This window comes from Heteronotia binoei, chromosome 4, assembly GCF_032191835.1.
Source record: "Heteronotia binoei isolate CCM8104 ecotype False Entrance Well chromosome 4, APGP_CSIRO_Hbin_v1, whole genome shotgun sequence".
Classification (NCBI taxonomy): Eukaryota; Metazoa; Chordata; class Lepidosauria; order Squamata; family Gekkonidae; genus Heteronotia; species Heteronotia binoei.
The window spans coordinates 93089244-93116992 of record NC_083226.1 but is presented as its reverse complement, the minus strand read 5'-3'; the positions used below and the strand labels follow the sequence as shown (position 1 = coordinate 93116992).

Below are 27749 nucleotides of genomic sequence, written 5' to 3'. Positions count from 1 at the left end.
GAGATAGATTTACATCAGTCCCCCCCCCCCCACACTAGTGACTGGTGTTATAAAAGTTAATTGTTCAGGCCATCATTTTACAGTTTGGAGATGTATGTGTGGACCTGTGCTTGAACCCCCAGTACTGAATCAGTTTGATAAATACAAAGATATTTTGAAGCAGTAGAATATGCATAAAATACCGCTGTTTCCATAGTTCAGAGCTATTGTAGTATTTGTTAAATATTCTATCAAATATTTTAAGACTGTTCAAAAGCGTTTTGCATAAACGATTTTATTTGTTAGAAAGATCCAAAGGAAACAATACAAATATATAATTAAATGGAATAAATTTGAATTTACATTCAGCAAAGGTAAAAATAAAACTACTTTGGATTTTTAAAACCACTTTTATTTAATGTTAAAGCCCCCTCTAGTGTTTAAAAACAACTGCAAACTTGTACATGATGAGATAATTTGGCTACTTAGAATATAACTGATCTTTTCTGAAAGATAAAAGAAAAGTTCTAGATTGATTTTCCTCTCTACTAATATATATATTAATTAGTAATACACTAGTAGTGCAGTCCTGCGCAGTTACTCCATGGAAGCCAAAGAGTTTAGGCTAGAATAATGCTGCCTAACATTGCACCATAAGTAGCGATAAATAATATTTACACATATTTTTGCAAAACAAGAAGAACATACATTATTTTAAAGACTGATTAGCATTTTGTATGTTCTCAGGATATAAAACTGATCATGTTAATGAAAGAAATGTTTTCTACAACCCCAAAATACTTGATATTAACAAATACTATACCTAAATTCCTTCCCCCATCATTTTGGTTATTTAAAAATTATCCAGATTTGCATTTGGTTTTTACTACTACAGCTCTCATACACAAGAAAAACAAAATTTTTAAGCCCAATATCCAGAAAATCCATAGGTAAAACAAAATTTGTGGTCTATAATACAGAAGAAAATAGTGAATAAACCCAGAAGATTAATAACATAACTACCTTGGCTGTTTTCTTATTCAGATTTACCTCAAAGAACATTGAGAAACTGCAGTCTGCATCTACCCACTTACGGGTAATTAGCTCATAAGTATTAACTGCAGAAGATAAACTTCGTTTGTTGGAAAAAGGCATATTTGAAAGATTATTTCACAGTTAATACTGATGACCAAATGCAAACCAGCTTAATGTAGCTGCTTCACATTTTCTGCCTATTGAGCTGGATCGCTTTTGGCACCATTAACACCACAGGACAGCAGTCTTGCTAACACAGGCAAAGTTGTACTTGTGGTCCCAGCACAGCAAGTTCTAATTATAGCTAAACTATGTAAGACATACTGAGGGAGAAGGTTTTATTCCTCTACAGATATAATACTAGTCCGAAGATCCCAATAGCACTAACAGTCTGTTTCTAGAAGCTCACTATCCAGATTATAAACAATCACTGAAGACACAGGCATTGATCATTCACAGGTCTTAATCCAGTAATACGTTCTTGTGCATAAAAAGGTACTTGTGCTACGCAAAGTATTTTTGTAATACTGCACAGATAGACTATACAGTGGTGCCTATAATAGATGGGAATAAACATTCTTATCCATGCTATGCAACATAATATGGATTGATGCACCGTAGAAAACATTTGGATCCAGGCTATTCTAACCATGTACTGAACATTGCATATATGGTACCCAATGCAGTGTTTGAAGTCATGTATACAATTTGATACATTAATTTGATAAATTAGTAATTATATGTCTCTATTTTTATTTTTAAACTCCTTTTTCTGATATGTGGCTGACAGAAAATGTTTTATTCCTTGTCCAAAAGGCATGCAGTATGCTCAATCCAACAAATTTCTTTAACTCATTCTTAAAGTTTCTTCAAAAATTTAGAAAAAAACCTCTCAGGTAATTAGTGGATACATTTATAACCTGTTCAGAGTTGTAAAACATAATCTATATCTTTCTATGTAAGGAGATTCATGGATATGCTAATAATAAAATGGCAACAGGTACACTGTTTCAGGGAGATGCATAGATTGGATCTCTCATATGCATTGCCTTTCAGTAACAAAATGCACCTTTTAATGTGTTTTCCTGCATGGAAACAATATAAATATATGGAAACTCTTACATATGAAACAGGAAAGGCTCTGTGAATTGGATGTGCTATTATTTAACAGTTGATAGAAGGGAGTTTGAGCTCATTTCTATGAAGCGTCCCTGTATTGCTCTACCACCATTCATTTCAGAGCTGTACAAGCCCAATTAAAATTATGGATGGAACACAGCACTTACCAGGGTTACACTTTTTGAGAAAAGATATGAGCTGATAAAAAGCTTCAACATAACATATCTGGTTTACATATTTTTAAATTATGGTGGTTTGTGTTAAACTTTCAACAATAGGATGGATACAGTTTCAAAGACGACAAGGTGAGACACATTTACCTTTAGGCTCAGATTTTTAAAAAGTCCCAAGATACTGCAGCCCTTTATTCCTAGTGCAATTTTACTGAAACGTTTTGATAAATATCTAAACAATCAGATAAGTATGTAAGTACAAAGCGAGTAATCAAAACTACCAAACTATAAAACTGAGTTAGAAACACAAACTAGCAAATAAAGTAAGCTGAGGCAACAGAGGGAGACAGATAAACTCTTGTAATTAAAATAAATAAATAATATAGAGATGTAAACATTATAAAATGATCAAAAACATTTTCATTGACACTATTCTCTCTTACAGCCTCAAAATGGCAGAACTGTGCTATGCACATTGCAGAAAGTTTTGAGAGAAAACCATGTGTGCAAGTCTTTTAGAATATAGTATTTGAAGAGACAATGAATGACTAGTTAAAATTTAGGTTCTCCCTTATGCAGAAAGGAAGAATTCAGCTCTTTGGATTCTGCTCCTTGCTGCTGCTTCTTTTGGCAAGCACCTCACTGATTTGGCGATCAAGTTCACTTACGATGTGGTCTTCATGGTTATACACTCCTGTCCTCAACAATGTATCCCTCTCTTCTATAAGACGGGCAAGATAGTCATCAAGGCTCTCATTTACTTGCTTAGTGCGAGCACTTTGCAACTGTGAACCAAAATCCTCTTGGGAATCAGGTAAATGCTTTTTGTCTTCTTGCTGTTTTAATCTGAGAGAAAGAAATGGTCACTTGATTCACCCACAGCTAAATGTTTTTGAGAGAAAATTTCTAAAACATTAAAAATGTTAAGCTGTACTGTCCCAGAAACAGCTACTATCATCCAGTATTATGAACTTTAGTACTTACTTTATTGGAAAGGCTATTACTGGAAGGTAAGAATGCCTTTGATCAAACGCCTATGTTTCTGAATGATTTTTAACAAGAACTGAACTGTTTAAAAACACATAGAAGACATCAGGTCAAAAGGTACTGAAACTACTGAGCCATTTAAAACAAAGCGTGTTCACCAGAGATTTGAGAACAGGCACCATTAATATGTCTTTTTATGCAGCAAACAGGTTTACTTAGAACAAGAGAGGGGGGAAAGGCTTGCTGTAATATAGCTACAGTCAAGATAAAAAACTGGGTCTGGTAGCCTTTGGCATAGATTTCCTATAATACAAGATTGTTACATTTTATAAATGGGCAAATATTACCTAAGGGACCAAAAGCTGTGTTCTTTTACTGGACTGACAGCCAATTAAGTTTGACTTAGCTGAACCCTCACCTATTCAGCAGCAGAAGTAAAAATCCAACAAATGGTATAATACCTGTTCAGTTCATTTCTGATTTCCTCTAGCTCTTGCCGCTGAGCCTTCCCCAATTCTTTTTCTTCTGCTGCCAGGTATCGAAGCCTCATGTGCTCCAGCTCTTGCTGCTGCTTTTTAAGACGGGCCATTGCATTCTCTTGTTCACGCTAAGGAAAGACCAAGTAATTTCATTTACTTCAAAACTTACTACATGTGGATTTAAACTGAACCTTTACCACTATGCATATGATGGACAAATACCCTGGCAGGACAAATACTATGGCATTCACATACTGGTAATTTATATAAGAAACACAAAGACAAATAAGATTGAGCACTTCACAGGGCAAGTGAAACCTGAGACATGACTGAAGAATATTCTCAGGTTTAAAAAAGCACAAAATATCTGCATTTGTGTCAGGAAATACACATGGGTGTATCTTGTTATACAAACAGACAAGCAAGCAAGTTATTACAACTGACTGACGTTCTGAAATCCATTTTGAAACAGTTAAAGTATCATGAGTCTCCACTTTAAAAAAAAATTAACATGTGGTGGTCTTGCAAAAAAAACCCCACACACCCAAACACCTAGTATCTATTGGATAGAAATACATACTGAATTAAAAAAAAAGAATATTAAATTTTCTGTTACCAGAGACAATGTTACTAGGAATTCTACCAGTGAATGCAGACAGAATACATGATTGCTTACATACATGTTAACTGCAGCAAGAGTAGTAGCTGCAGCGAAGAGGAAAATTGAGGGTTGTCCAACTCTTGAGAATTGGATACACAAAATGCAAGAATATGCTGTTATGATAAAACTGACAAATTGCATTAATCTAAAGACTGAAATATGAAATTGAAAATAATTGGTGAGTTTTCTATGATTACTATAATCAATCTTTGTAGTTATACAGTTGAATGGTTTATATTATATGATTTTTAATATGTAATATTAAAATTTTTATCTTTTGTAAGACTTATATCACAACAAACTATTATGTTAAAATTATATACAAATTTCTATGAGGTTATTCATGTTTTAATAATAATAATAATAATGCTTTTATTTATATCTTGCCCTCCCCGCCGAGGCAGGCTCAGGGCGGTTTTATCATATAACTGGTAAGTGATAAAATAGGATCAAAATGATAACATGAGAAAATGGTAGAATAAAACTGAGTACACGGTGGTTTCTTAAGCTACCATGTCATATATTTTTCTTATATATACACATTTTAATCAAGGATTGTCCTTTGTAAAAATTGTGTTTTTGCAATTTTATCTTTTATTTTTTTCCCTCTATTTCTTTTTTTATTCTGTATTGCCTTAAAAAAGTTAAAATAACCCCCCCCCCCAACAAAATTAAAAATTTAAGCACAGGCTCATTAGGTCACCAGCTCTTGTAAAGGTTATAAAAAAACCTGGAAGAACAGCAGCAACAAAAAGGCTTCTCAAGTGACATTAAACTAAGATATACCAGAATACTTTTACAGGGGTGTTATAAGTAGGAAGAGAGGAATGGTGTCTCTCCTTGCTGAAAAACTCCCTTAGAGCAAGGTTTCCCTGTTGACCAGCTGCCACCAATCCAACCTCCTGAGAACATCTAGACTGATCTGCTGAGAGGGTACTTTTCCAGCACAGTACTACAGCAATAACCAAGTGGTAGGTTATAAAATACTTTATAACCAATGATGTAGTGCCTGAGCAGTCTAGCATATAGGGAAGACATTCAGAAAAATATCCCAGAGAAATAAATTGTACTAAATAAAACCAAAATATGTCTTCATAAAAAGGATTACTATAAAAGGGGTGGGTGGGAATGGCAGTTAGATTCAAAGTTCCATCTCTGACATCAGAGGCTACTGTTATCAGAGAGTAATAAATACTGTTATCAATCAGAGAGTAATAGAATAAAATTACCCATCAAGGAACTGGTAATAGCTCTGAATTTCCATGACAAATAGGTGGTCTGGCCCAAACTGGATTGTCCAAAAGGGATTAGCTGTCAGTATGCTCCAATGTGGAATGGAGATGAATGGGTCATTCTAGTGTCAACTCCCCAGGGTCCTAGATCCCAGATACTCTAGGTGGTGCTCTTGCCCTAGTAAGGTTTTAGGGTCTCTGTCACAAAGGGTCAAAATACAATTAAAGCTAACTGCATTACATTTTTAAAACAATTATATACTGCCTCTGTTTGAGACACTGCAATCAATCCTTAATGCCAGTATATTAAATTACAACAATGAAAACGAGGCACAAACAGCGTCAATTTTTACCATTCTGCAGAATGCATCATGTCAACAATTGAACACCCTCTGATGGGATGCCTACACTGTACTAGCAACCATAGCAGAGGAGCTTTCAAGATCTTCTCTGGAAGCCCTTTCCACAGGATCAGTGCTTTAACAGAAAAAGCCTACTATCAGCCTGTGGAAGTTCACATCTTGGAAGGTGAGCAGACAGCTAGAAGCAGCTGCCCTGAAGTCCTCAACAAGGCATGGATTTATACAAGGAAAGATACAGCATCTTGAATTCAGCCCGGAAACTAAAAAGCCAATGAAGTTGTTTCAAAATGGGTGGTGTGTAGCAGTTGAAAGGCTGCAGTATTTTGTACTAATTGTAATTCTGAGTGACTTTCAAGGGCACCCCACGTCGAACGTGTTAACAGCCATGCAGTCTAGGGGTTACAGAAGACTGTATCAGTGTATCTTGGCCTGCTGAGTTCAGAAGGGAGGAAAATTTCCTAATCATATAAATAGCGCTCCTAGCAACAACACAAGCAAAAAAAGCAAGGTTAGATTCAGGAGCACCTGTAAGCTTTCCAGTTGATATGCCAAAAATAATTTCACTCCATCTAGTAGAGGAAAATTAATCTCTTGCACATAAGCTTTCCCCACTAACATCACATCCATATAAAGATGTTACAAAGCGTTCCTCAGATCCCTTTTGAACTGAAGCTGCTGTCTGTTTTTCAAGTACTCTCTTTGGTCCTTCCCAACGCAATATCTTGTGGGCTGACTATAATTTGACAGTAGTGTGTCAGTGCACAGCACTTCTAACCTTGTAGAAAAGCAAATACTAACACAATTGACTGACTTGCCACTTAATGGTATGATGTCAAATTTACCAAAATGCAAGCCATTCTGAATTTCACTGCCTCAGGGATCTTAAAATTACTTTTCAAAAGTCATCACATTCCTTCTGTCATCAGCCAAAGATGTTTCAGAATATTGACTGATAACGTTCTCCCATTATGTGAAGACTGCATAAATGGGTATTTTATAAAAGCCACTCTCAGTACCAGGGGTCATTTTGTAGAAAAATAGGTGGTGGAGCTCATCCAGGGATTGTTATGCAGCTGCACCTACTATTCAATGGACAAGGTAGGTAGGTGAGGAGGAAGGGGGGAACCCTGAGAAAGGTTCAGGAACTGTGCTCCTGTGAGGTCCTGCTGAATTCAAGGCCTGCTTGGTACATATAAAAAGAAAACTAATCAGGTGATCATGCTGCATTTCAATGTATGGCCAATATGACCAGGAAGACAGGAGACTCACATTGCCTCTACTAACTAAGAGCCAGTTTGGTGTAGTGGTTAAGTGCGTGGACTCTTATCTGGGAGAACCGGGTTTCCCCACTCCTCCACTTGCACCTGCTGGAATGGCCTTGGGTTAGCCATAGCTCTGGCAGAGGTTGTCCTTGAAATGGCAGTTGAGAGCCTTATCAGCCCCACCCACCTCACAGGGTGTCTGTTGTGGGGGGAGAAGATATAGGAGATTGTAAGCCGATCTGAGTCTCTGATTCAGGGAGAAGGGCGGGGTATAAATCTGCAATTCTTCTTCTTCTAACTGTTCATCACCAGGGAGTCAAGCAGTTCTCTCTATTTTTTCCATGAAAGGAACAACTTGCTCATGCTAGTGGCATTTGAGAAAAGTTTATGATTAAATTCCTATTAGTAGCTTCAAAACCAACCATTCTTCTGTGATCTCTTGTCATTAGTTTAAGCAGCAGACTTAACACAAGATCAGTTGTGGTACAGGCTTACATATACTAAACACCATAAAATCAAAGTATTATTTGATGGACCAAACAGCTTGTGTGAATAATAATTACAAATGCCAATTTTGCCCTATTCTTCCTCATCCCTGACAACCAAAAACCAATCTGAATTTTTTAAAAAAATATCTTTTACTGTCTGCTTCACACCCAAACTCAATTGCTGGCAAGTTCCCAGGAAAAGGGAACTCCACAGCTGACAAATCTTGTATGCCATTATAGATCTAGATTTTTGAGGTGGATTACATACACATGCTTGCTTGCAGAACTGTAATTTAAACAAACTACAAAACATATCACATATGACAAGACTTCTTGACTTATGAAATGAGCCCCTCTAGCATCACTCAACTAACATCCATTTCTGAAGCAAATGCACACCAAAGATAACTTGATTCCATATACATTGCAGTCATCTTTGCTCCTATTTAACTTGGATCCAAAGCACAATACGGAGTCTTAATCAATAGTGCTAATATTGATATAGCCTAACACTGAGAAACAGGAAACTCACTCTCTCAAAAATAAAGTAGAGAAGAATAGCCTGGGAAAGATAATAAAGTGGAGGTGGATAGGGCTTAATATCTGACATATAATATCCAACCTATGACCTTACCCCTCCCCAAACTACAACAAAGGCACAGTTCATCTGTAAATGTCACACTTACCTCCCCATGCACTTCTCTAAAATAATGAGAACTAGAAACTTTTTTTTCTTTAAGACTCTGTGCCTTGCCTCAAAAAGCGAATGCAGATGTCCATTTGACATGTGAAATTTTTTAGAACAAAAAACAACATAAAGCATTTCCTCCCCTGAAGACTTTAAATGAATCAGTGTACTAGGAAACAAAACTAAGATGCTGCTTTCCTCCCCCTCCAGGGCTTTTTTTTTTCAGCAGGAACACAGTTTCACCTATGGCCTGATATGCAAATAACTTCCTGCTGGGCTTTTCTTCTTTCTTTCTTTCTTTCTTTCTTTCTTTCTTTCTTTCTTTCTTTCTTTCTTTCTTTCTTTCTTTCTTTCTTTCTTTCTTTCTTTCTCTCCCCCCCATTTTCTTGTTGTTCACACTCCATTTCTCCCTTCTTTGGCATTTATCACCTCTCTCCCCTGCTTTACTATCTTAATGGTGAAAAAATTATTCTGTTTGTGATAGATTGATGCTTGTGATTTAATTACTAGAATGATTAGAAGATAAGCTACATTTCTCATCTATACTACATATATTCAGAATATTCTTTACTTGTGACATTTAGCCCTTTTTACAAGAACTTTAAAGAATTTTTTTATTCTAATGGACATTAGAATAATTTAGTTCAGTTATTTAAATAATTGAGTTATTTAACTAGTTTAAATATACTTTATTTGAGTTCAGGGCTTTTTTTTTGAGCAGGAATGCACAGGAACGCAGTTCCAGCTGGCTTGGCATCAAGGGATGTGGCCTAGTATGTAAATGAGTTCCTGATGTTTTTTTTCTACAGAAAAGCCCTGTGTGAAACAATGGTGACATCAGTGGGTGTGGCCTAATATGCAAATGAGTTCATTGAGGTTTTTTTCCTACCAAAAAAGCCCTGGTTATTTAAATAGTATAAACTTGTATTGTTGTGCATTTGATATATGCATAGAAAACAATATATGGGAATAATATATGGAAAGTGAGTACAGTATTTTTAAAAACAAGAGTGAGAAGGAACATGACAACAGGAACAAAGAATAAAAGAATACAGATGAAAAGCTGAGGACCAGAGAACTGAAGAAATGGTGGTAACATGTATATGGTTAATATTGTTGCACAAGATACAATTTGAAGAAAGAACTCAAAAGACCATTCAAGATTCAAAATCTTAAAGAATATTGAGAGAAATATGCAAGCATCTGAGGAAAGAACCCAGAACCTTCAAGTAGTGTGTCAAGAGGCTGGACTAACAGAAATTGGAACATAAATGGAACCTTCTTTCGTATGTGGTGGACTTGTAAAAAAGGAAAGTGATATTGGAAATAAATACACAAAACATGCAGAATATACTGAAGTTTAAATTTCCAATGGAAGCCAACAGCATGCTATTAGGTGTTCTGCCTAACAAATTATCAAAAATTTTAAGAAGAGCTAGAACTATTTATAACCATACAGAAAGGGAATGTAAAAGCTATCTAGTGGTACATAACACCCAAGATAATTTTAACATTCATATTAGAACAACAAAATTAAGCAGCCAAATAACTACTTTTAATTATAAGTCTTTTTCATGTTTGAAAGAATTGAAGTATGAGAACCAGACTATGTCTGAAGTACAAGTACAAGATTTATGATGATTAGATCAAAGGTTTATAAAAAGAATGAACTGTTTGTAAAAGTCTAATTTCTAGTGGGAAGGATTCTTTATCTATGTTTGGTGCTGACCTGGAAGCTATTTTAACAGAGCTTTTTCAAATATGTCCAATTTATACCATCTTCTCAAATCTATTGTTGATTTTAATTGCTTTGTAAAATTACTGAAACATACCATCTGAAGGAAACTTTCTGACTCCTGTCTGCTTCAGTTACGTTTTATAACCCATTCAAAAGTTCCTTGCCCTGACATTTTGGATATTCTTAGAAAGCCATGACAGCTTTTCATACAGGGCTGGCCTAACAGCAGAAGCAACTCAATCACTGGGCTGCAATGTTTGGGGGATACCAATAAAGCAGTGAGCAGTCCAATGACAGAGTTCCATCCCCTCCCCCCAATATATTTTTGAGGATTCTGGATTGAACTTTTCAGCTCTCATCTTGGAATAGCAGAATGTCTTGGGCTGGCCCTGGGTTCAAAAGCCTCTAAAACAGGAGTATCAAACTCATTTGTTATGAGCAGTGCTTTTTTTTTGAGCAGGAACGCAGTTCTGGCTGGCTTGGTGTCATGGGTGTGGCCTGATATGCAAATGAGTTCCTACTGGGCTTTTTTGTAGACAAAGCCTTGTGTGAAACAATGGTGATGTCAGGGAGTGTGGCCTAATATACAAATGAGTTCCTGCTGGGCTTTTCTTACCAAAAAAGCCCTGGTTATGAGGACCATATCTGCCATAAATGTGACCTTGTCGGGCTGGGCTATGTGTGTCATAAAATGTATGCCAGGTAAGGCACATATAAACTTTATAAAGGATACAGAAAAACACACACAGCCTATTCCATCACACTGGCTTGTTGTTATTATTCATCTAAAATAGTTCACATTGCTTTCCTACTGAGAAAGACTAGATCATGAAGGCATAAATACAATGAAAGGGAAGGCAAACCAGCTGCACCCAAGAGAGCCCCTGACATAACAAGCCAACAAAAGTCTCTCTCCCTCTGTGTAGCAAGGCAAAAAGCTCATATTTTGAATAAAACTTTGTTGGCCTTAAAGGTGCTTTGCATTTCTCCCTGTGATTGAGGGAATTGGACAAAGGGAGTTCTTGCTCTTTCTCTCCCTCTCCAGGGGACGAGGAGGAGTCTCAGCCAATAGAAGGAAGAGAGGCTTGGCTCAGTAGCTCTGCTGTTCAATTGAGAGAGCTTGGCAAAGCAAGCTCTCCTGCCCACACTTCCTCCCAAGGGAGGAGCCTTAGTCAATGGAGAAAATAGAGGCTTTGCTCTGTAGCTCCTGTGTGATTGAGCAAGCCTAGCAAAGCAAGTTGTAATGCAGAAGGAAGCAAGAAAGGGAGAAAGAAGATGACAGTGAGTTGCTCACAGGCCTGATAGGAGCCCTCCGGGGGCCTGATTTGGCCCTCAGACTGCATGTTTGACACCCCTACTCTAAAGTAAACTAAACTGAGAGAAGCAGCATGGTGTACTAGTTAGCATGCTGGACAGGATCTGGGAGAGCCAGGTCTGAATCCACACTCTGACATGGAAGCTTGCTGGGAGACCTTGCACTAGTCACACACACTCACCCTAATCTACATCACAGGTCTGGTTGTGGATAAAATGGAGGAGAGCAGATAAGATAATGAAGTTGGCTCCATAAACAGCTCTCTAAAGACTTGAGAAATAAAAAAGACTCCTTTAGGAATTGGAAGGAGGACTTTATAACCGGGGGTGAATATAAAAAAATCACCAGTGCTTGTAGAGAAAAAGTTAGGAAAGCTAAAGCTCAATATGAGCTTAGGCTGGCCAAAGATGCTAAAAACAACAAAAAAGAGGGGTTTTTTCTTACGTTCAGAGTAAGAAAAAGAGCAAGGACATGGTAGGCCCATTGTGAGGGCAGGAAAGTGAAATTGTAGCAGGTAATGAAGAGAAGGGAGAACTGCTCAATTTCTACTTTTCTTCAGTCTACTCTTCTGAGGGAAACGGTGCTCAACATGGCAAAAACAGAACATATAAGGAGAGTATGAAGTTCCAACCTAGGATCAGCATAGGGGTAGTATATAAACATCTAGTTTCTTTAAATGAAACTAAGTCCTCAGGGCCAGATGAATTGCATCCAAGGGTTCTAAACGAGCTTGTAGATGTAATTTTTTAACCTCTGGCTATTATTTTTGAGAATTCTTGGAGAGCAGGAGAGGTGCCGGAAGACTGGAGGTGGGCGAATGTTGTCCCCATTTTCAAGAAGGGGAAAAAGGAGGATACAGGTAACTACCGACCCGTCAGCTTGACGTCTATACCTGGAAAAGTTTTAGAACAAATCATCAGTCAGTCCTGGAACATTTAGAAAGGATGGCTGTGATTACTAAGAGCCAGCATGGATTTCTCAAGAACAAGTCATGTCAAACTAACCTGATCTTTTTTTTGAGAAAGTGACTACCTTGCTGGATCAGGGGAATGCTGTAGACATTGTTTATCTTGATTTCAGTAAGGTTTTTGATAAGGTTCCACATACTATCCTTGTTGACAAGTTGGTAAAATGTGGTTTGGATCCTGTTACCGTTAGGTGGATCTGTAACTGGTTGACATCACACCAAAAGAGTGCTTGTGAATGGTTCATCATCCTCTTTGAGAGGAGTGACAAGTGGAGTGCCTCAACGATCTGCCCTGGGATCTGTTTTGTTTAACATAAATGATTTGAATGAAGTAATAGAGGGAATGCTTATTAAATTTGCCGATGATACTAAATTGGGAGGGATTGCAAATACAGTAGAAGACAGAAACAGATTACAGGATAACCTTGACAGGCTGGAAAACTGGACTAAAACCAAATGAATTTTAACAGGGATAAATGTAAAGTTCTGCATTTAGGTAGGAAAAATCCAGTGCTTGGTTATAGGATGGGGGAGACTTGTCTTAGCAGTAGTATGTGCAAATAGGATCTAGGGGTCTTAGTGGATCATATGCTGGACATGAGTCAACGATGTGATGCGGTGGCTAAAAGGGAAATTGCAATTTTGGGTGGTATCAACAGAAGTATAGTGTCCAGATCACGTGAAGTGATGGTATCACTTTACTCTGCTCTGGTAAGTCCTAGCCTGGAGTATTGTGTTCAGTTTTGGGCACTGCATTTTAAGAAGGAAATAGACAAGCTGGAACGGGTCTACAGGAGAGCAACAAAGGTGGTGAGGGGTCTGGAGACCAAGTCCTGTGAAGAAAGGTTGAAGGAGCTGGGCCTGTTTAGCCTGGAGAGGAGGCGGCTGAGAGGTGATATCACCATCTTCAAGTACTTGAAGGGCTGTCATATAGAGGATGGTCTTGAATTGTTTTCTGTGGCCCCAGAAGGTAGGACCAGAATCAATGGGTTGAAATTAAATCAAAAGAGTTTCCGGCTCAACATAAGGAAGAATTTCCTGACCATAAGAGCGATTCCTCAGTGGAACAGGCTTCCTCGGGAGATGGTGGGCTCTCCTTCTTTGGAGGTTTTTAAACAGAGGCTATATGGCCATCTGACAGCAATGAAGATAATATGAATTTATGGGGAGGTATTTGTGAGTTTCCTGCGTTGTGCAGGGGGTTGGACTAGGTGACCCTGGAGGTCCCTTCCAACTCTATGATTCTAAGCTGCTATGGGTCCCCACTGGAGAACAGACAGCATATAAATAAACAAGCAAAATTAATATAATCCTACAATACTCTGCAGCTGTTTTAGCTCTAACTGAACAAAAAGGATTTTAATGGTTTATTTTTACATAAACAGAAGTGTAGGATACTGCCCCATCAAGAGGAAAACTCATGCTCTTGTTTTTTTACTGTTACATTTGAGAAGCACTTCAATAAAGCTCACAATAAAAGAACTAAGAGGCCATTTAGTCCAAACCTATAAGCTTATGTGGCTTTTCTGAAGAGGAGTTATGGAATGTTGTCCACTGAACAACCTGCTCCACTGTGTAATGTGTTTTCCAGTGATATTCCTATCCTGCACAGCTGCAAACTGATGACATTTTTTCCTGTGATCAAATGTATAGGAAATAAACTATTCTCTCTCAACACCAGCACCTAATACAAAGTAAAATGTTACACTGGATTTATCATGCCATTGATTGGCCAATTAGGCTTCCCAAATCCCCCGCCTGGGCGGGGGACCCCCGATTTGGAGCCTGCTCCCCCCGCTGGCCAGAAATCTGGAAAGCGGGGGGGAGGGGGGGAGGGGGAATGGCGGCCCTTCCCACCCAGCAGCTTCTCTCCTTGCCCTTGCCTTCCCACCTAGCCGATCGCAGCAGCCCTTCTTCCGTTTTCCCAGGCTGCTTCCGGCCCCCAGTCAGCTGGCTGACGGGGGGGGGGGCGGGGGAAGCCCAAGGACCATGTGCCTTTAACAATAATAGTACAACCAAATCGGAGTGGCCAGGGAGGGGAGATTTTAGGCAATCTGAAATGCCCTCTACCAGAGTAAGTCTCTGCATTGGACTGGACCATCTGCTTTGAAGCGGGTATTTCTTCCAAAAGGGCACAGAACTATGGAGCTTGGCTAAGGATTATTTGGCATGGTGAGGCCGCCCCAACTGAAAAACACGGGATGTACTTCTGAGTCAACATGAAGGAGTATTGGACTAGGACTTGCTTTTGTTGCATTGCTGAGGGGACGCTTCTGGATGCTGTTGCATTCAAAGACCCCTCTCCCCCCCCCAGGGGCGGGGGGGGGGATGTGCGTGTATCTTGAAGAAGTCGGTGGGCTGGGAAAACCAGGTGACCCCACCCCCTTTCCTTCGGCAAATCCCGCCCTGCAAGTTTTGCCTTTGCATTTATTGAATTGCATGGTTCTGTCCTAGCGACTTCGCAGTCCCAAGCAGAGAGTGTCGCGGGGAGGGGGGGAAGCCAGCTGGTGGAAAGGAAGCCGGTGGCTACCCCTTTCCCATAAGGAAGGCGGAGGAGAAAACGATCCCCCCACCAGCAGCCCGGTGGGAGAAACGGCGGAGCCAGGCAGAAGCCCGGGAAGGCCCTTTGGGGGAGGTGATCGCAGAGCCCCTAATGATCAAGCCGGGTAGAGCAGCAGAGAGAAATGAGAAACTGAGCTTGGCCCAGATGGGGGCGGGGGGCTTGCTTGGCATGCTCGTGGTTGTTCTCCCCGGGACCACTTTATGTCTGTGTGCTGGGAGGCCGGGCTGCAAAGGCTGGGCAGAAAGCAGGGTTTCATTTCCATTCTGTCTCTCTCTTGGATTCCGGCGGGGGCGTCTTCCCATTCAGCAGGTAATGCGCTGTGCTCTTCCCACTGGGATTGACGCTCAAGGTGGCGAAAGGGCGCCGCTCTCTCTGTTTTGGGGGTGACTGACTGCAGCCGGGAAGAGAAGGGCAGGGATGGAGCTGAGCAAGAGATAGTGCCCAGGTTCCCCCACCCCCACCCCTGTTCAACCCTTTCCTCTGCCCGGGATGTGGCGAGGTGGCTTGAGTAACCCTAAGCAGAGTTGCAGCAGGAAAGAGCAAGAGACTACCCATCTGAAACGGCTAGGGTTGCCAATCCCCAGGTGGGGGCAGAGGATCCCCCAGTTTGAAGGCTTCAGGGTCGTCAGAAAGTGGGTTGAGGGGAGGGAAATGTCTGCTGGGAACTCTGTTATTCCCTAGGAAGATTTATTCCCATAGAAAATCATGGAGAATTGATCCGTGGGTATCTGGGGCTCTGGGGGGGGCTGTTTTTTGAGATAGAGGCACCAAATTTTCAGTACAGCATCTAGTGCCTCTCCCCAAAATATCCCCCAAGTTTCAAAGTGATTGGACCAGGGGGTCCAATTCTATGAGCCCCAAAAGAAGGTGCCCTTATCCTTCATTATTTCCTATGGAAGAAAGGCATTGAAAAGGTGTGCCGTCCCTTTAAATGTGATGGCCAGAACTCCCTTTGGAGTTCAATTATGCTTGTCACAGCCTTGCTCCTGGCTCCACCCCTAATGTCTCCTGGCTCCACCCCCAAAGTCTCCTGGCTCCACCCCCAAAGTCTCCTGGCTCCACCCCCAAAGTCCCCAGATATTTCTTAAATTGGACTTGGCAACCCTATGGCCAATCCTTGCCCAGGACTTCCCTTCACAGAGAAGTATTATGTATATGTTTTTAAATTTTCCATCACCTCTCTTATGTGCCTTTCCTCTGCACACCTATTATGTGAAATAAGTGTCCACCCTTCAACAAGCAATGTGGCATATTATGTAGACATCATGCCCAACCTGTTATGTAACAAGAGAAGAGGTTATATACCCCTTCTCTTCCCCACACTTTGCAATCCCTCACTGTGAAATTTGCACTCTTCTAGGAGAGAAGAGGGAAGTCTTTTATGCTACCCCAACATACTAATTCTTACTTGGATTCCTGTATTGTCTGACAATAAAAATACAAACTAGTAAATCTCTAAGAAAAATCAAATATTTAAGTTCTGCAAAAAGATCTTTGCAGGCTGCCAGGTGCTAAAGCTAAGAGGCTCTTCAATCAAGTGAGAGCGATCTTTATTTTGTCATAGCAGCTTATAAATCCAAAGGGAAAATGTAAACATACATACCCTAGACTAAACAATGGCTAAATAGCAGCCACTATTCACTCTCTGACTTGTGCATACCAAGCAAGTCTGTGGGAAAAAATGTACAACTAAAGCTAAGGAACTCAACTCAAGTTTTCTGAAAATAACCTAGAGCTGACAAGTCAGGAGGAGAGTCTGGATGGTTTCAAGACACAGTTTTTAACGGAGATTTGGACTCTGTTTTTTTAAGCAAAGATTTACATCCTTTCTCTAGCTAAATTACTCATAAATTAATCACATTAATTATTTTGAGAGGCTAAGCAGGAGGCTGGACAAGATACAGCCCGTGTCAGCCAATGAAGTCTGTGTTTGTTTAAAACAAATGCCCTGGCTTTGCTGTGAACAAATCCACACGAAACAGTACAAAAATGGCAAACCTTAAACTTTCCGATAGTTACTAATCTCAAATATACATACTTTTGAGTTTCTACAAAAACATTCAAAATCCAGACACATCCCTCTGTAATCACCAAAGTTGAACTCTGACATTTTCTGTTACAACTTCAACAAAAATATACTACAGTTCTCCAATGTAACAGGAACAAATATTGCTCACTGTGATGATCAAGTCTCTCCAAAAGCTCAACCCAAAGCATAAACAGGTATAATGGATAATGGAATCAATATTCACTTCCATTTTGCCCTCTGAAATTTCACAAATATAGCTCTGATTTTACAGTCGTCACCTAAGAATGTCTTCACATTAAAAAAAAACTTACACAGAAAGCAGTTCTGTGCAGGACTTCACATGTAATGTTTGTAGATGATCCCAAAGCACAACCCTGTATGCATGAATTTCTATACTGCAGTGTAACAATGTTGTGAAGAAGCAACACTTTAAGTTTCATTGAAAAGCAAATTGGTACATTAAAAAAAATATGCATAATTACAAATACATACAGGTATCTCCCCTATAATATAATTCTCCAGACTCGTCACAGTTCACCTGATCTCCTATTGCTGAGCTGCCTGCTGCTCAATCTCAATGGAGAAACTCCCACCTTCCAGCTCCAGGACAGAGAAGGACTGAGCCACTGCTTCACAGAGGAGAGAAACAAACCTTTACTTTGATTGACTGAGAGGAGGAGGGAAAGAGCCAGAGAAAGCCTTCCCTTAATTGGCTGAGGGGTCCTCCCTCTCCTCCTCTAGAAGGGAAACAGCCAGAGATTGGGGGGGATGGCGTCCTGTGGCAGCAGAGTATATACAGAGAGAGGAAGGGAGGGAGGCAGGAAGAACAAGAGAGAGAGAGAGAATGCAGTCCTGTGTTTAAGACTAACAATTTATCAGAGAAACAGCATTGGTCTGAAAGGTATCACTAAAGGCCTTTGAGAGAGAACTAGGGCTGCCAGTTTCAGGTGGGTGGGAAATTCCTAGAGATTTTGTGGTGGAGTTGGAGGAGATCAGGATGTGGGGAGGAGAGAGGCCTTAGCTGAATATAATGCCATAGAGTTCTCTCCAAAGCAGTTATTTTTTCCAAGAGGAGACAGCTTTGTTGTCTGAAGTTCAGTTGTTATAGAGATATTCAGGCTACCCTAGGCCTCCCTGCTTGCTCCTGTTCAGCAGCAGCCCCCATGATAGTCACTGTGGCATAAGAGTCAGGGCTTCAGAGTGGAGTCTGGCAGACCCAGGTTCTTGCTGTGGAAGCTGACAGGGTGATTTTGGACCAATCACAGACTTCAAGCCTCACCTACCTCACAGGGTTGTTTGTGCAGCTCAAAGGGGAAGAAGAGAATAAAGTAAGCTTCTTTGGTCCCTTTCCCACCATGGAGAAAGACAGTGCTTTTCCTCAGTAGAGGCTGAAGGGAAGGGGAAGGCAATGGAAAGCTGCAGTCAGAGGGGCAGATAAAGGGAAGGAAATAGGGTTGCCAACTCCAGGATGGAAAATTCCAGGATATTTGAAGGGTTGAGCCTGGAGAGGGTAGGGTTTGAAGAAGGATGGTACCTCAGACAGGTATAATGCCATAGGCTCCACCTTCCAAACCAGCCATTTCCTCCTGGTGAACCATTGTTGCCAATCTCCAGGTGAAGGCTGGAGATCACTCAAAATTACAACTGCTATCCAGATGGCAGAAATCACTTCCACTAGAGAAAATGGCTACTTTGCAGGCCGGACTCTTTGTCAGTATACTCTGCTGAGGTCATTTTCCTCTTACTTTGGTCCACACTGTGATTTCAGACCAGTCACAGATTTTCAGCCTAACCTACCTCACAAGGTTGATGGGCAGCTCAGAAGGGAGAGAGGAGAATGATGTAAGCTGCTTTGGTCCACACTGTAGAGAAAGACTGTACTTTTCCTAGGTAGAGGCTGCAGGGAGGGGAGAGGAGATGGAAAACTGAAGTCAGATCAATTCTCCTAAAGAAAACTGCTGCCTTGGATGGGTGGAAAGACAGCAAGGGTGGGGGGTGGGGACTCACCCAGAGCCTCTTTCTAGAGCCTATTGTATTGTTCCTCACAACGGGTCTTATTCCTAGTTTCTACATATTTCAATTGGCTTTTTATTTAGTCAGACAGACATACTGACAGACATAACCTTTATTGACATAACGAAAAAGAAAAACAAGATTCAAAGAAACTTTGGCTTTTTATTTTACAGATTAAGATAAAGGACATGAAATGGCTGATGAAAGAACTACTGTTATTTGGACTGCTTTAATAAAATATTAAGAATAAAAACATGCATAGTCTTCAGTTTCCAAAATATGGTATGAATCTTGTTGGAAGATTAATAAAGAACTCTTTCATTCTCTCAATCTCAGGTAGCATAGTTAATCAAGTACATTTTAAAAATGTGTACTATGCAGGCTTAATCTTCCTATAGATGTGGTAGTACAGTCAAACCTCCACAATCCTGTGGCTAACAGTTTTTCAGCATGGCCAGGAGAAGTGAATCTGCCGAACTTTATGTTACCAGTATTCCACTTACTACTTGTCAACCCCTGACTTTCCACAACTCTCCTTTTCTGATTAGGAACTGTGGGGAGAGAAGCAGCCAGCCAAATAGGGAGGGGGCAGACTGGAACAGAAGCCTCAAGCTCTGGGATGGTCCCCAGAGTTCTATCTCCTGCGCCCCCCACCCCAGCCAGCCCACTGGAGAGCTGATCAGTCAGCCAGAGCTTGCAGCAGTGTCCCTGCCCACCAGGCTCTTGAGGCAGCTCAAAGCCAAAGAGGCAGCCTCCCTCTGTTCACTCCTAGCTCCATGGCTGCAAATATGGCTCCAGTTCAGGACCAATGCTTAGCACTCATCAACCTCTGACTTTCCATAAGTCTCCTTTTTTGATTGGGCACTCAGATAAGGAGGCAACATCTAGAGCCAGTTTGGTGTAGTGGTTAAGTGTGCGGACTCTTATCTGGGAGAACCGGGTTTGATTCCCCACTCCTCCACTTGCACCTGCTGGAATGGCCTTGGGTCAGCCATAGCTCTGGCAGAGGTTGTCCTTGAAAGGGCAGCTGCTGTGAGAGCCCTCTCCAGCCCCACCCACCTCACAGGGTGTCTGTTGTGGGGGAGGAAGGTAAAGGAGATTGTGAGCCGCTCTGAGACTCTTCGGAGTGGAGGGCAGGATATAAATCCAATATCTTCTTCTATATAATTGTTGGTATGAAGGGCAGAAGAGGATAACATACAAAAGTTCCAGGTCCAATGTTCCCTCTAAGCTGCAGAGTCTTGTGAGCAAAAATTCTACTTTGTGAGCTACTGACATTAAAGTTGTGAGCTACTGCATAAATTAGTGTGCTCTAGGGTCATCCTTTCTAAGCTAAGACAAAAATCTGTGAGCTGGAGGCTAAAAATCTGTGAGCTAGCTCATGCTAACTCAGCTTAGAGGGAACACTGGAGGGAAGTGAGCTGTAACATTAAGTCCTCCTCCTGTAAGATCTCCACCTATTTATGTTCTCCCTCTCACAAATCTACTACTTTGCAAAAAAAAACCCTTAATTGTCCCCAGCTTCATGAAATGTAGGGCAACACCTCCTGTTGTAGATGTAATGATACCAGATGCCATTTTAATTCCTATAGAAATGTCTTGGCCTTTGTGACCGCTGTGCTTCTACAAGTGTACAGGGACTCATGAGTTCATTCCCTGAAAGACTTGGCCAGCTCTCTCCTACCACATACTAGCACCAAAATTTTCAAAAGTTAGCAGCAGTTACTTTCATGAAACAATGTTGCTGCCTGTTAAGCACGTTTCCAATGTCAGTTTAAAATTAGATAAACTTGTAGCTGCAATTTTTATTAGTAGTTTAATTTTTGAATTCAAAAGGACTTTTACCTGCCCTGAACACGGGACGGTTAGTAATTAAACAAAACAGTCTGGAATAAAAGGGCATTATGCTAAATACCTGGATTCTAGTCATGGTTCTAGAATTCACAGTTTGACCAGACTGTACACTTTTGATTAATGGAAATCTGTTTAAACACTTTTTTGGCAATAGTCACAAAGTATTTGATCGCCTTTTCCAAAAGCTTGCCAGCTGGGTTTTGTCATTAACATTTATTAACAATCCAAGATATGGCTTTCTGCAACTAATTCTCACAACATAAATGTTTTGTATAGATCTCCAGAGAACTCTGGTGTGACATGTTTCTGGCACAAATTACAACCCCACAGCTATTCACCAGAATCAGTGTAAAATTATCAGGTATTACTCCAATTTAAACAAAAAATAACACAAATCATCAGAACTTAAGCAGACTTAACATTCCTTAAGACTCCTAAATTTGCAATTTTATATTCAAAACACAATTAAGGATTCTTTATACCAGTTTCATTTTGTAAGTTTATTCATAACACACATGCATTTAAAATATTTCCAGAAAGCCTCAAGCAAGTTTTGACACTCCTAATTTAAAGGGGGAAATACTGAGAAGCATTATAATGATTTGTAATGCTGTTTCAGTTATTTGGTTAAGAATACTGATAAAGATGACAGTCAATTCAGTTCTCACCCAAAACTGTGACTCAGATAAACACTTCTACTGCAGTTAATCACAGAAATAATCACAGAGCTAACTAGTGATAAAGCTGAAACAGAGTTAACTTTGTTTAATGATCTGTGGACCTATTCTCACATCTCTCCCCTTTTGTGTTGGGCTGACATATTGTTTCAAGCATTGATGAAAACTATCAAACCTAATAAGTTATTGCACTACAAAACAGCATTTACCAACTAACCCTCTTCTTGCTTATTCAAATTTCATTGAGATTTAATCCAATTTAAGTGGGCATAACATTCCTATCCTAGTTAGATTTATAGATTGTCTAGAGATCCTGAAGGATATAAGAGCTGAATGAGGATAGGAGCCTACTCCACTTATTGGATACAAGTCTTGCTAAAATCAGGAAGGTTTAAGTCCTGATAAATATTTGTTAATTGAATCACAGTCAACTTAATCTTATTCTAGTACTCACAGTGCAGGCTTTTTCAAACTCTTTCAGAACAGGGACATTACCAGTGGTGGAGCACAGAGAGCTCAGGATAGTGCCCCCTTTCAAATTAGGGACACCCCTATCCCACCCATTTTCACTTTAATTTTTAACACTTTGTTTAAGCTGTGAATTCTCCTTCTCCACAGCTCCCCTCCTCCTCCTCGCTTACCAGCCTGCAAGAGGAGGCAGCAACAGAGGGGAAGAAAGCTTGGGCCCTTGCTGGGAAGGGATGGGGAGTGTTGGAGAGCCTGAGCTGCATGGGTCACCCAGCTGCTGGAGAGGGTGGCAGCTGGGCAGGCTGTGGCAGGGCTGTTCATCTGTGTGTCTGGCTTCTCTCTGTTCTTCATGCTGAAGAGGAAGCAAAAGCATGCTGGTTTGGAGAGATCTTTTGACACAGGGCTGGCCAGGTAAGGAGCTTAAATTAAAATCATTACATTTAATTTAATTTAATTTAATTAGCAGTGCCTCCCTGGCATCCTGGCACCCCTCCCCCCGGGAAAAAAAATCCTAGATACAGCTCTTTTTTCAAAGTAACTCTCTAACCTTCACTTATCTTCATTCAGGGAGAACAGGACTCCTGTACTTTCTATAGTTGGGTAGAAGGGAGCAATTTCTGACATATGAAGACATATAGTGCTGTCTTATACAGCTTCGGACCACTGGACTGTCATGGTCAGTACTGTCTACTTCAACAAGCAGCAAGTCTCCAAGGCTGCATCTCCACAAGTCAATACATAAAACTTTGTTTTTAGGGAAATCAATATTGATTAGGACAATCATCATCAGTCTATGGAACTGTAGATTTACTATGCTGGAAATCTGGGTCCAAATACTGCTTCAATCAGCCACCACCCTCTGCCCTACTGCAGCACCTCTCAGTGGGATTGCAATTCTTTTGAAAGGTTTTAGGCAACAAGGTCTGAAACACACTTTAATGCATTGTAAATATTATCTTCACCACCCAACTATGCAGGCAGTATTTGAGCAAATAATGCATCCAATTGTACATTTTTACCAATGTGTAGAAATCACAGAATCCTGTTCAATCCAGGAAAGATGCCAGCAGGAAAACACATTCTTCTTTTTTCTTCCCAACTTTATAAACACCTGACATGAACAATCCTTCACCAATATCGTCAGTAATGTTACTTTAAATGATAGAATGTATAAAGCTAGCTATATATACAGAATAACAATTGCTCTATCATCTGCACATTTACTTGGGATTCTCTCAAAATTCAGTTATATCTCATATCATTCATGAAAGTCATGGCTACATGTATATTTAGGTAGTAATTATTGTGACACATCAAATCCATTTGAGTCACTTCTGATAGGATTATGACTATAATTATATAACAAGCTTGGAACACTGAAAGTGCTATATAAATGCTACATGTTATTATTAGAGAAATCTCACTTGCTTCAGAGCAGTAAAAGCATGCACTGAAATTTCTCACACTGGTTATTTGCACAGATTATCATGCCTGTACAGCTCCCTCCATTCAGTGGGCAGGGTTTCTCTCTCCTTCCTGGCCTCTCAGTTACTTTACTTAGAAGCTTTTTACATAGAGATCAGTTCAGTCCATGCCTTACACAACTCATAGTAGCTGAAAATCATTACCAGAGTATAACTTCCAGTGCAATCCTAAAATCTATTTCCTGGGATCAATCCCCACTGAATATACCAAGTAGCTCTGATTAGGATGATGCCCTAAAGCAGGAATCCCCAACCTTTTTTAACCCACAGCACAATGTTCCCTCTAAGCTGCGGAGTATTGTGAGCAAAAATTCTACTTCATGAGCCAAAAGAGCTACTACCATTAAAGCTGTGAGCAAGCCTATATTTGACTATCATGTAAATTTGTTTTTTAGAAGATTATTACCATAATCTTGTAAAAATCTCAGAATGAATTCTTTTAAACTATTTTAAACTATATCCAGGAAGTCAATGCTTCAAATTTCTAGGTGGCTGTGACGGAAAGCAGTGGGTTAAGAATAAACTGAAGGCGCACAGGGCTGCGTCAGGTGACCTGAGGGTGGGGGGGCAGAGTGCTCTGAGCTCTCAGGGAGGGAAAAAAAAAGTTGGTTGGTGACAGGAAACTGCTGAGGCAGGAGTTCTGTCAGGAGTCTGTCAGAGTTGGAGCCTGACAGAAAGACTGAGAGGGTCAGTTCGGGCCTGAGAGAGGCTGAGAAGAAGCTGATCCTGAGAAGAAGCTGGATGAGGAGACGGGGAAGTCTTCCAGAGACTGCCAGCTTGACCTAACCAGCCGAGAGGGCTGTGTGTGTGTGTGTGAGTCAGTTAAAGACCTGAACGGTCGCAGACACCAGGAAACTACTCTAAAGACCTAGTGAGGAGGTTGAGGGAGTAGATGTGGGTCAGAGACACCAAGAAGGGCTGAGAGAAGAGTCTTCAGTCGAGGGGTGTGACTAGACACATCTATCCCAAGAGGCCAGACCTCGACAAAAGGTGGAGAGGGAGTTGAAGGTGAACTGTGTAACGGTGAAAGACTCAAAACAAAAGAAAAAGTAATCGTGAAGCCTGAAACAAAATAGTAACCTGTGTAAATATCTCCCATATCCCCAGTTTAAGACTGTTTGTAACAATAAATCTGTGGTTTTAAGTTCAAGTTCTCGTGAGCCTATATTGTGTGAGAAAAACCACAAAGCTGCAGTGGTCCCATCCATCGAAACAAGTAAAATACCCCGAAGAGACTGAAAATTAGAGATCTAGTGAGGCCGTGAAGCTGGCGCTGCGATAATTGGTTGCCAGCGTCGGGATTTCGAAGAAAAACCCCAAAATAAGTGTCACTAAGAGACACAGAAAGTAGAGGGACACTGCAGTGAAGGAATTAAGACAGTTTTGTGAAAAATTCCTGTCAGAAATGGCTCCTCCTAAGAGAACTACCACAGCCACGGGGGATGGGCAGACGCAAGAAGAGATTCCTGAGGTGAATCCTGGTCAGAGCATTGAGGCTATGAAAATACAGTTGGAATTGGCCAGAATAGAAGCAGAAAAAGAAATTCAGATGGCCAAGATTCAAGCAGAAAGGGAATCAGAAAGAGAGGAGAGAGAACACAGAGAAAGGGAAGCCGAAAGAGAAAAAGGAATGGAAATGGCTAGGCTGGAATCAGAGAAAGGAATGGAAATGGCTAGGCTGGAATCAGAAAGAGAGGAGAGAGAACGCAGAGAAAGGGAAGCAGAGAGAGAACAAAGAGAGAGGGAAGCGGAAAGAGAGAGAGAACATGAGGAAAAAATGTACAGTTTGAAACTCCAGGAGATTCAGGGAAGGCCTGAGTTTCAACGTGATACTAGAAATGAGAGGCGCCTCACAGTAGAACAAAAGAAATTCCCCAAGTATCAAAAAGGGGATGATGTAGAAGCTTTTTTGTTTAATTTTGAAAGAACATGTAAAGATTTAAAAGTTGCTGATGAGGACAGAATGATTTATTTGAGACCTCAGATCTGTGGAGAGTTGAGTGAAATCTACTCTGAACTGAGGGATGAGGAGACTTCTGATTATCAATTGTATAAGGAAAGGGTCAGAGTCCGCTTTGGCTTAACAGCAGAGCAAAGCAGGAAAAAATTTAGAGAAATCAGAAGAAAGCCTGGAGAAACATACTCTCAACTAGGTTGTCGGTTAGACAGGGCCCTGAACAGATGGGTTGAAGGGAGTAAAGTTTCCACTTTAGAGGACCTGAAAAACTTAGTGGGCTTGGAACAGTTTTATAACCAAGTCCCCTCTCAGTATAGGTGGGTTCTGAGAGACAAGAAGTTGAAGACAGTAGAAGAAGCAGCTATGATTCTAGATGAGATTGAATCAGATCTAGGGAGATCAATGTGGACTGCTCCAACTAAAAAACCCCGAGTCTGGAACTCTCCAGAGAAGTCTGGGGCGGGTAACAACAACCCTGCAAAGCGGTACAGTCCACCTCCATACAGGAAGACCCAAGCTGCTTGCTTCCAATGTGGAGGAATTGGGCACTATGCCAAATTTTGCCCAGAAAAAGGGAAAAAGACCCCACCAGCTAAGACAGTTAAAATAGTGCAAAGTCAACAGAAAGAAGTAGAAACAAACCCCTCACTTCCAGAGAACACACCACCGGAAAGACCCAATAGTGTTCTGAAGGTGTGGAAAGTGCAGGAAAGCTTGAGTGAGGAATATACTGAGACTGTGATGGTAAATGACGAGGAAGTCAAGGCTTATAGGGACACAGGGGCGCAGGTTTCCCTAGTACAGCCAGAATTAGTAAAAAGTCATCAGTATTTGCCTGGAAAATCTTACACCATAAAAGGCATTAAAGGACCTACATTTGAAGTGGCCCTAGCAGAAGTTCCTATCAAGTATAGAGAGTTCCAAGGTGATTGGATTGTGGGAGTCCTGAGTGACATAGGAACATCGCTTCTATTGGGCAATGATTTAGCTGATGAGTTAAAGAGACAGCAAGCTAATCCTGTCAACATTGTTACAAGAAGCAGGCCAGAAGCAGCAACGACTGAGGTGTGTGTACAGCAACCAGCAGAAGAAGAGGAAACAATGTTGCAGACCATCCCTGCTGCAGAATTCCTCAGAGAGCAGCAACAAGATGACAGCCTGAGGGAACTATGGCAGAGAACTGGGGTGAGTGATACTGAGATCACAATTGAACACCCAGGCCAATTTAAAGTGATAGACCAGAAACTATACCGGGTGGCTTTAAAAAGAAAACATAACATAGTGTGGGAAAGAAAGAAGCAATTAGTCCTGCCAAGAAAGTATAGGATGCAAGTGTTGGATTTGGCTCATGCATCACCCATGGCCTCTCACCTTGGCATCAATAAGACAAGGGACCGAGTGCAAGAACGGTTCTTTTGGCCAAATATGGGCAAGGACATAAGGGCTTTTTGCAAATCGTGTCAGGCCTGCCAAATGGTGGGGAAAGCTCTAGACAAAACTAAGGGTCTATTACAACCAGTCCCTATAGTCACAGAAGCCTTTGGGAAGATAGGAGTAGATATTGTTGGTCCTATCTCCAGAGTGACCAGAAGGGGAAACAAGTACATCCTGACCATCGTAGATTATGCCACCAAGTTTCCAGAAGCGGTTCCACTTAAGGACATTGAGGCAAAGACAGTGGCGGAAGCCTTATTGACTGTGTTTTCAAGATTGGGTTTCCCAAAAGAGATGGTGACTGATTTAGGCACCACATTTATGTCAAATGTGATGCAAGAATTGTTAAGAGCTTGTGGAATCCGGCATGTGACCACAACAGCATACCACCCACAAGCAAATGGACTCAATGAAAGGTTTAATGGCACCCTGAACCATATGCTAAAGACTTACGCATGCAAGCATCCCAACGATTGGGACCAGAGGTTGCAACATCTGCTCTTCGGGTACAGGGAGGTACCCCAAGAAAGTTCCGGGTTCAGTCCATTTGAACTGTTGTATGGAAGACAAGCCAGAGGACCCCTTGATGTTCTGAAAGAGGCGTGGTCCGGGAACGAGGACATCCAGGAGACAGATGTCATCTCTTACCTACAAGAACTACAACAGCATCTGCAGGAGGTGAGGACGGCTGCTGCAGACAACATGAGAAGATCACAACGACGGCAGAAGCAGTGGTACGACTCCAAGTCCAGAGACAGAGAGTTCAAGCCAGGAGACAGAGTACT

The 27749-nt window shown here is 40.9% G+C and overlaps 1 protein-coding gene across 1 annotated transcript in view; it reads right to left on the bottom strand.

Annotated features, from left to right (window-relative positions):
* Positions 1 to 256: 256 nt before the first annotated feature.
* CEP120 (centrosomal protein 120) overlaps positions 257 to 27749 on the bottom strand; it is an 82066-nt gene continuing 54573 nt past the window's right edge. The window contains exons 19-20 of the mRNA XM_060235529.1: positions 3755 to 3900; positions 257 to 3152 (exon numbers count right to left, since the gene is read on the bottom strand). Coding sequence (XP_060091512.1) covers positions 2897 to 3152; positions 3755 to 3900 — 402 coding nt within the window. The 3' untranslated portion in view covers positions 257 to 2896. The remainder of the gene's footprint in view (positions 3153 to 3754; positions 3901 to 27749) is intronic.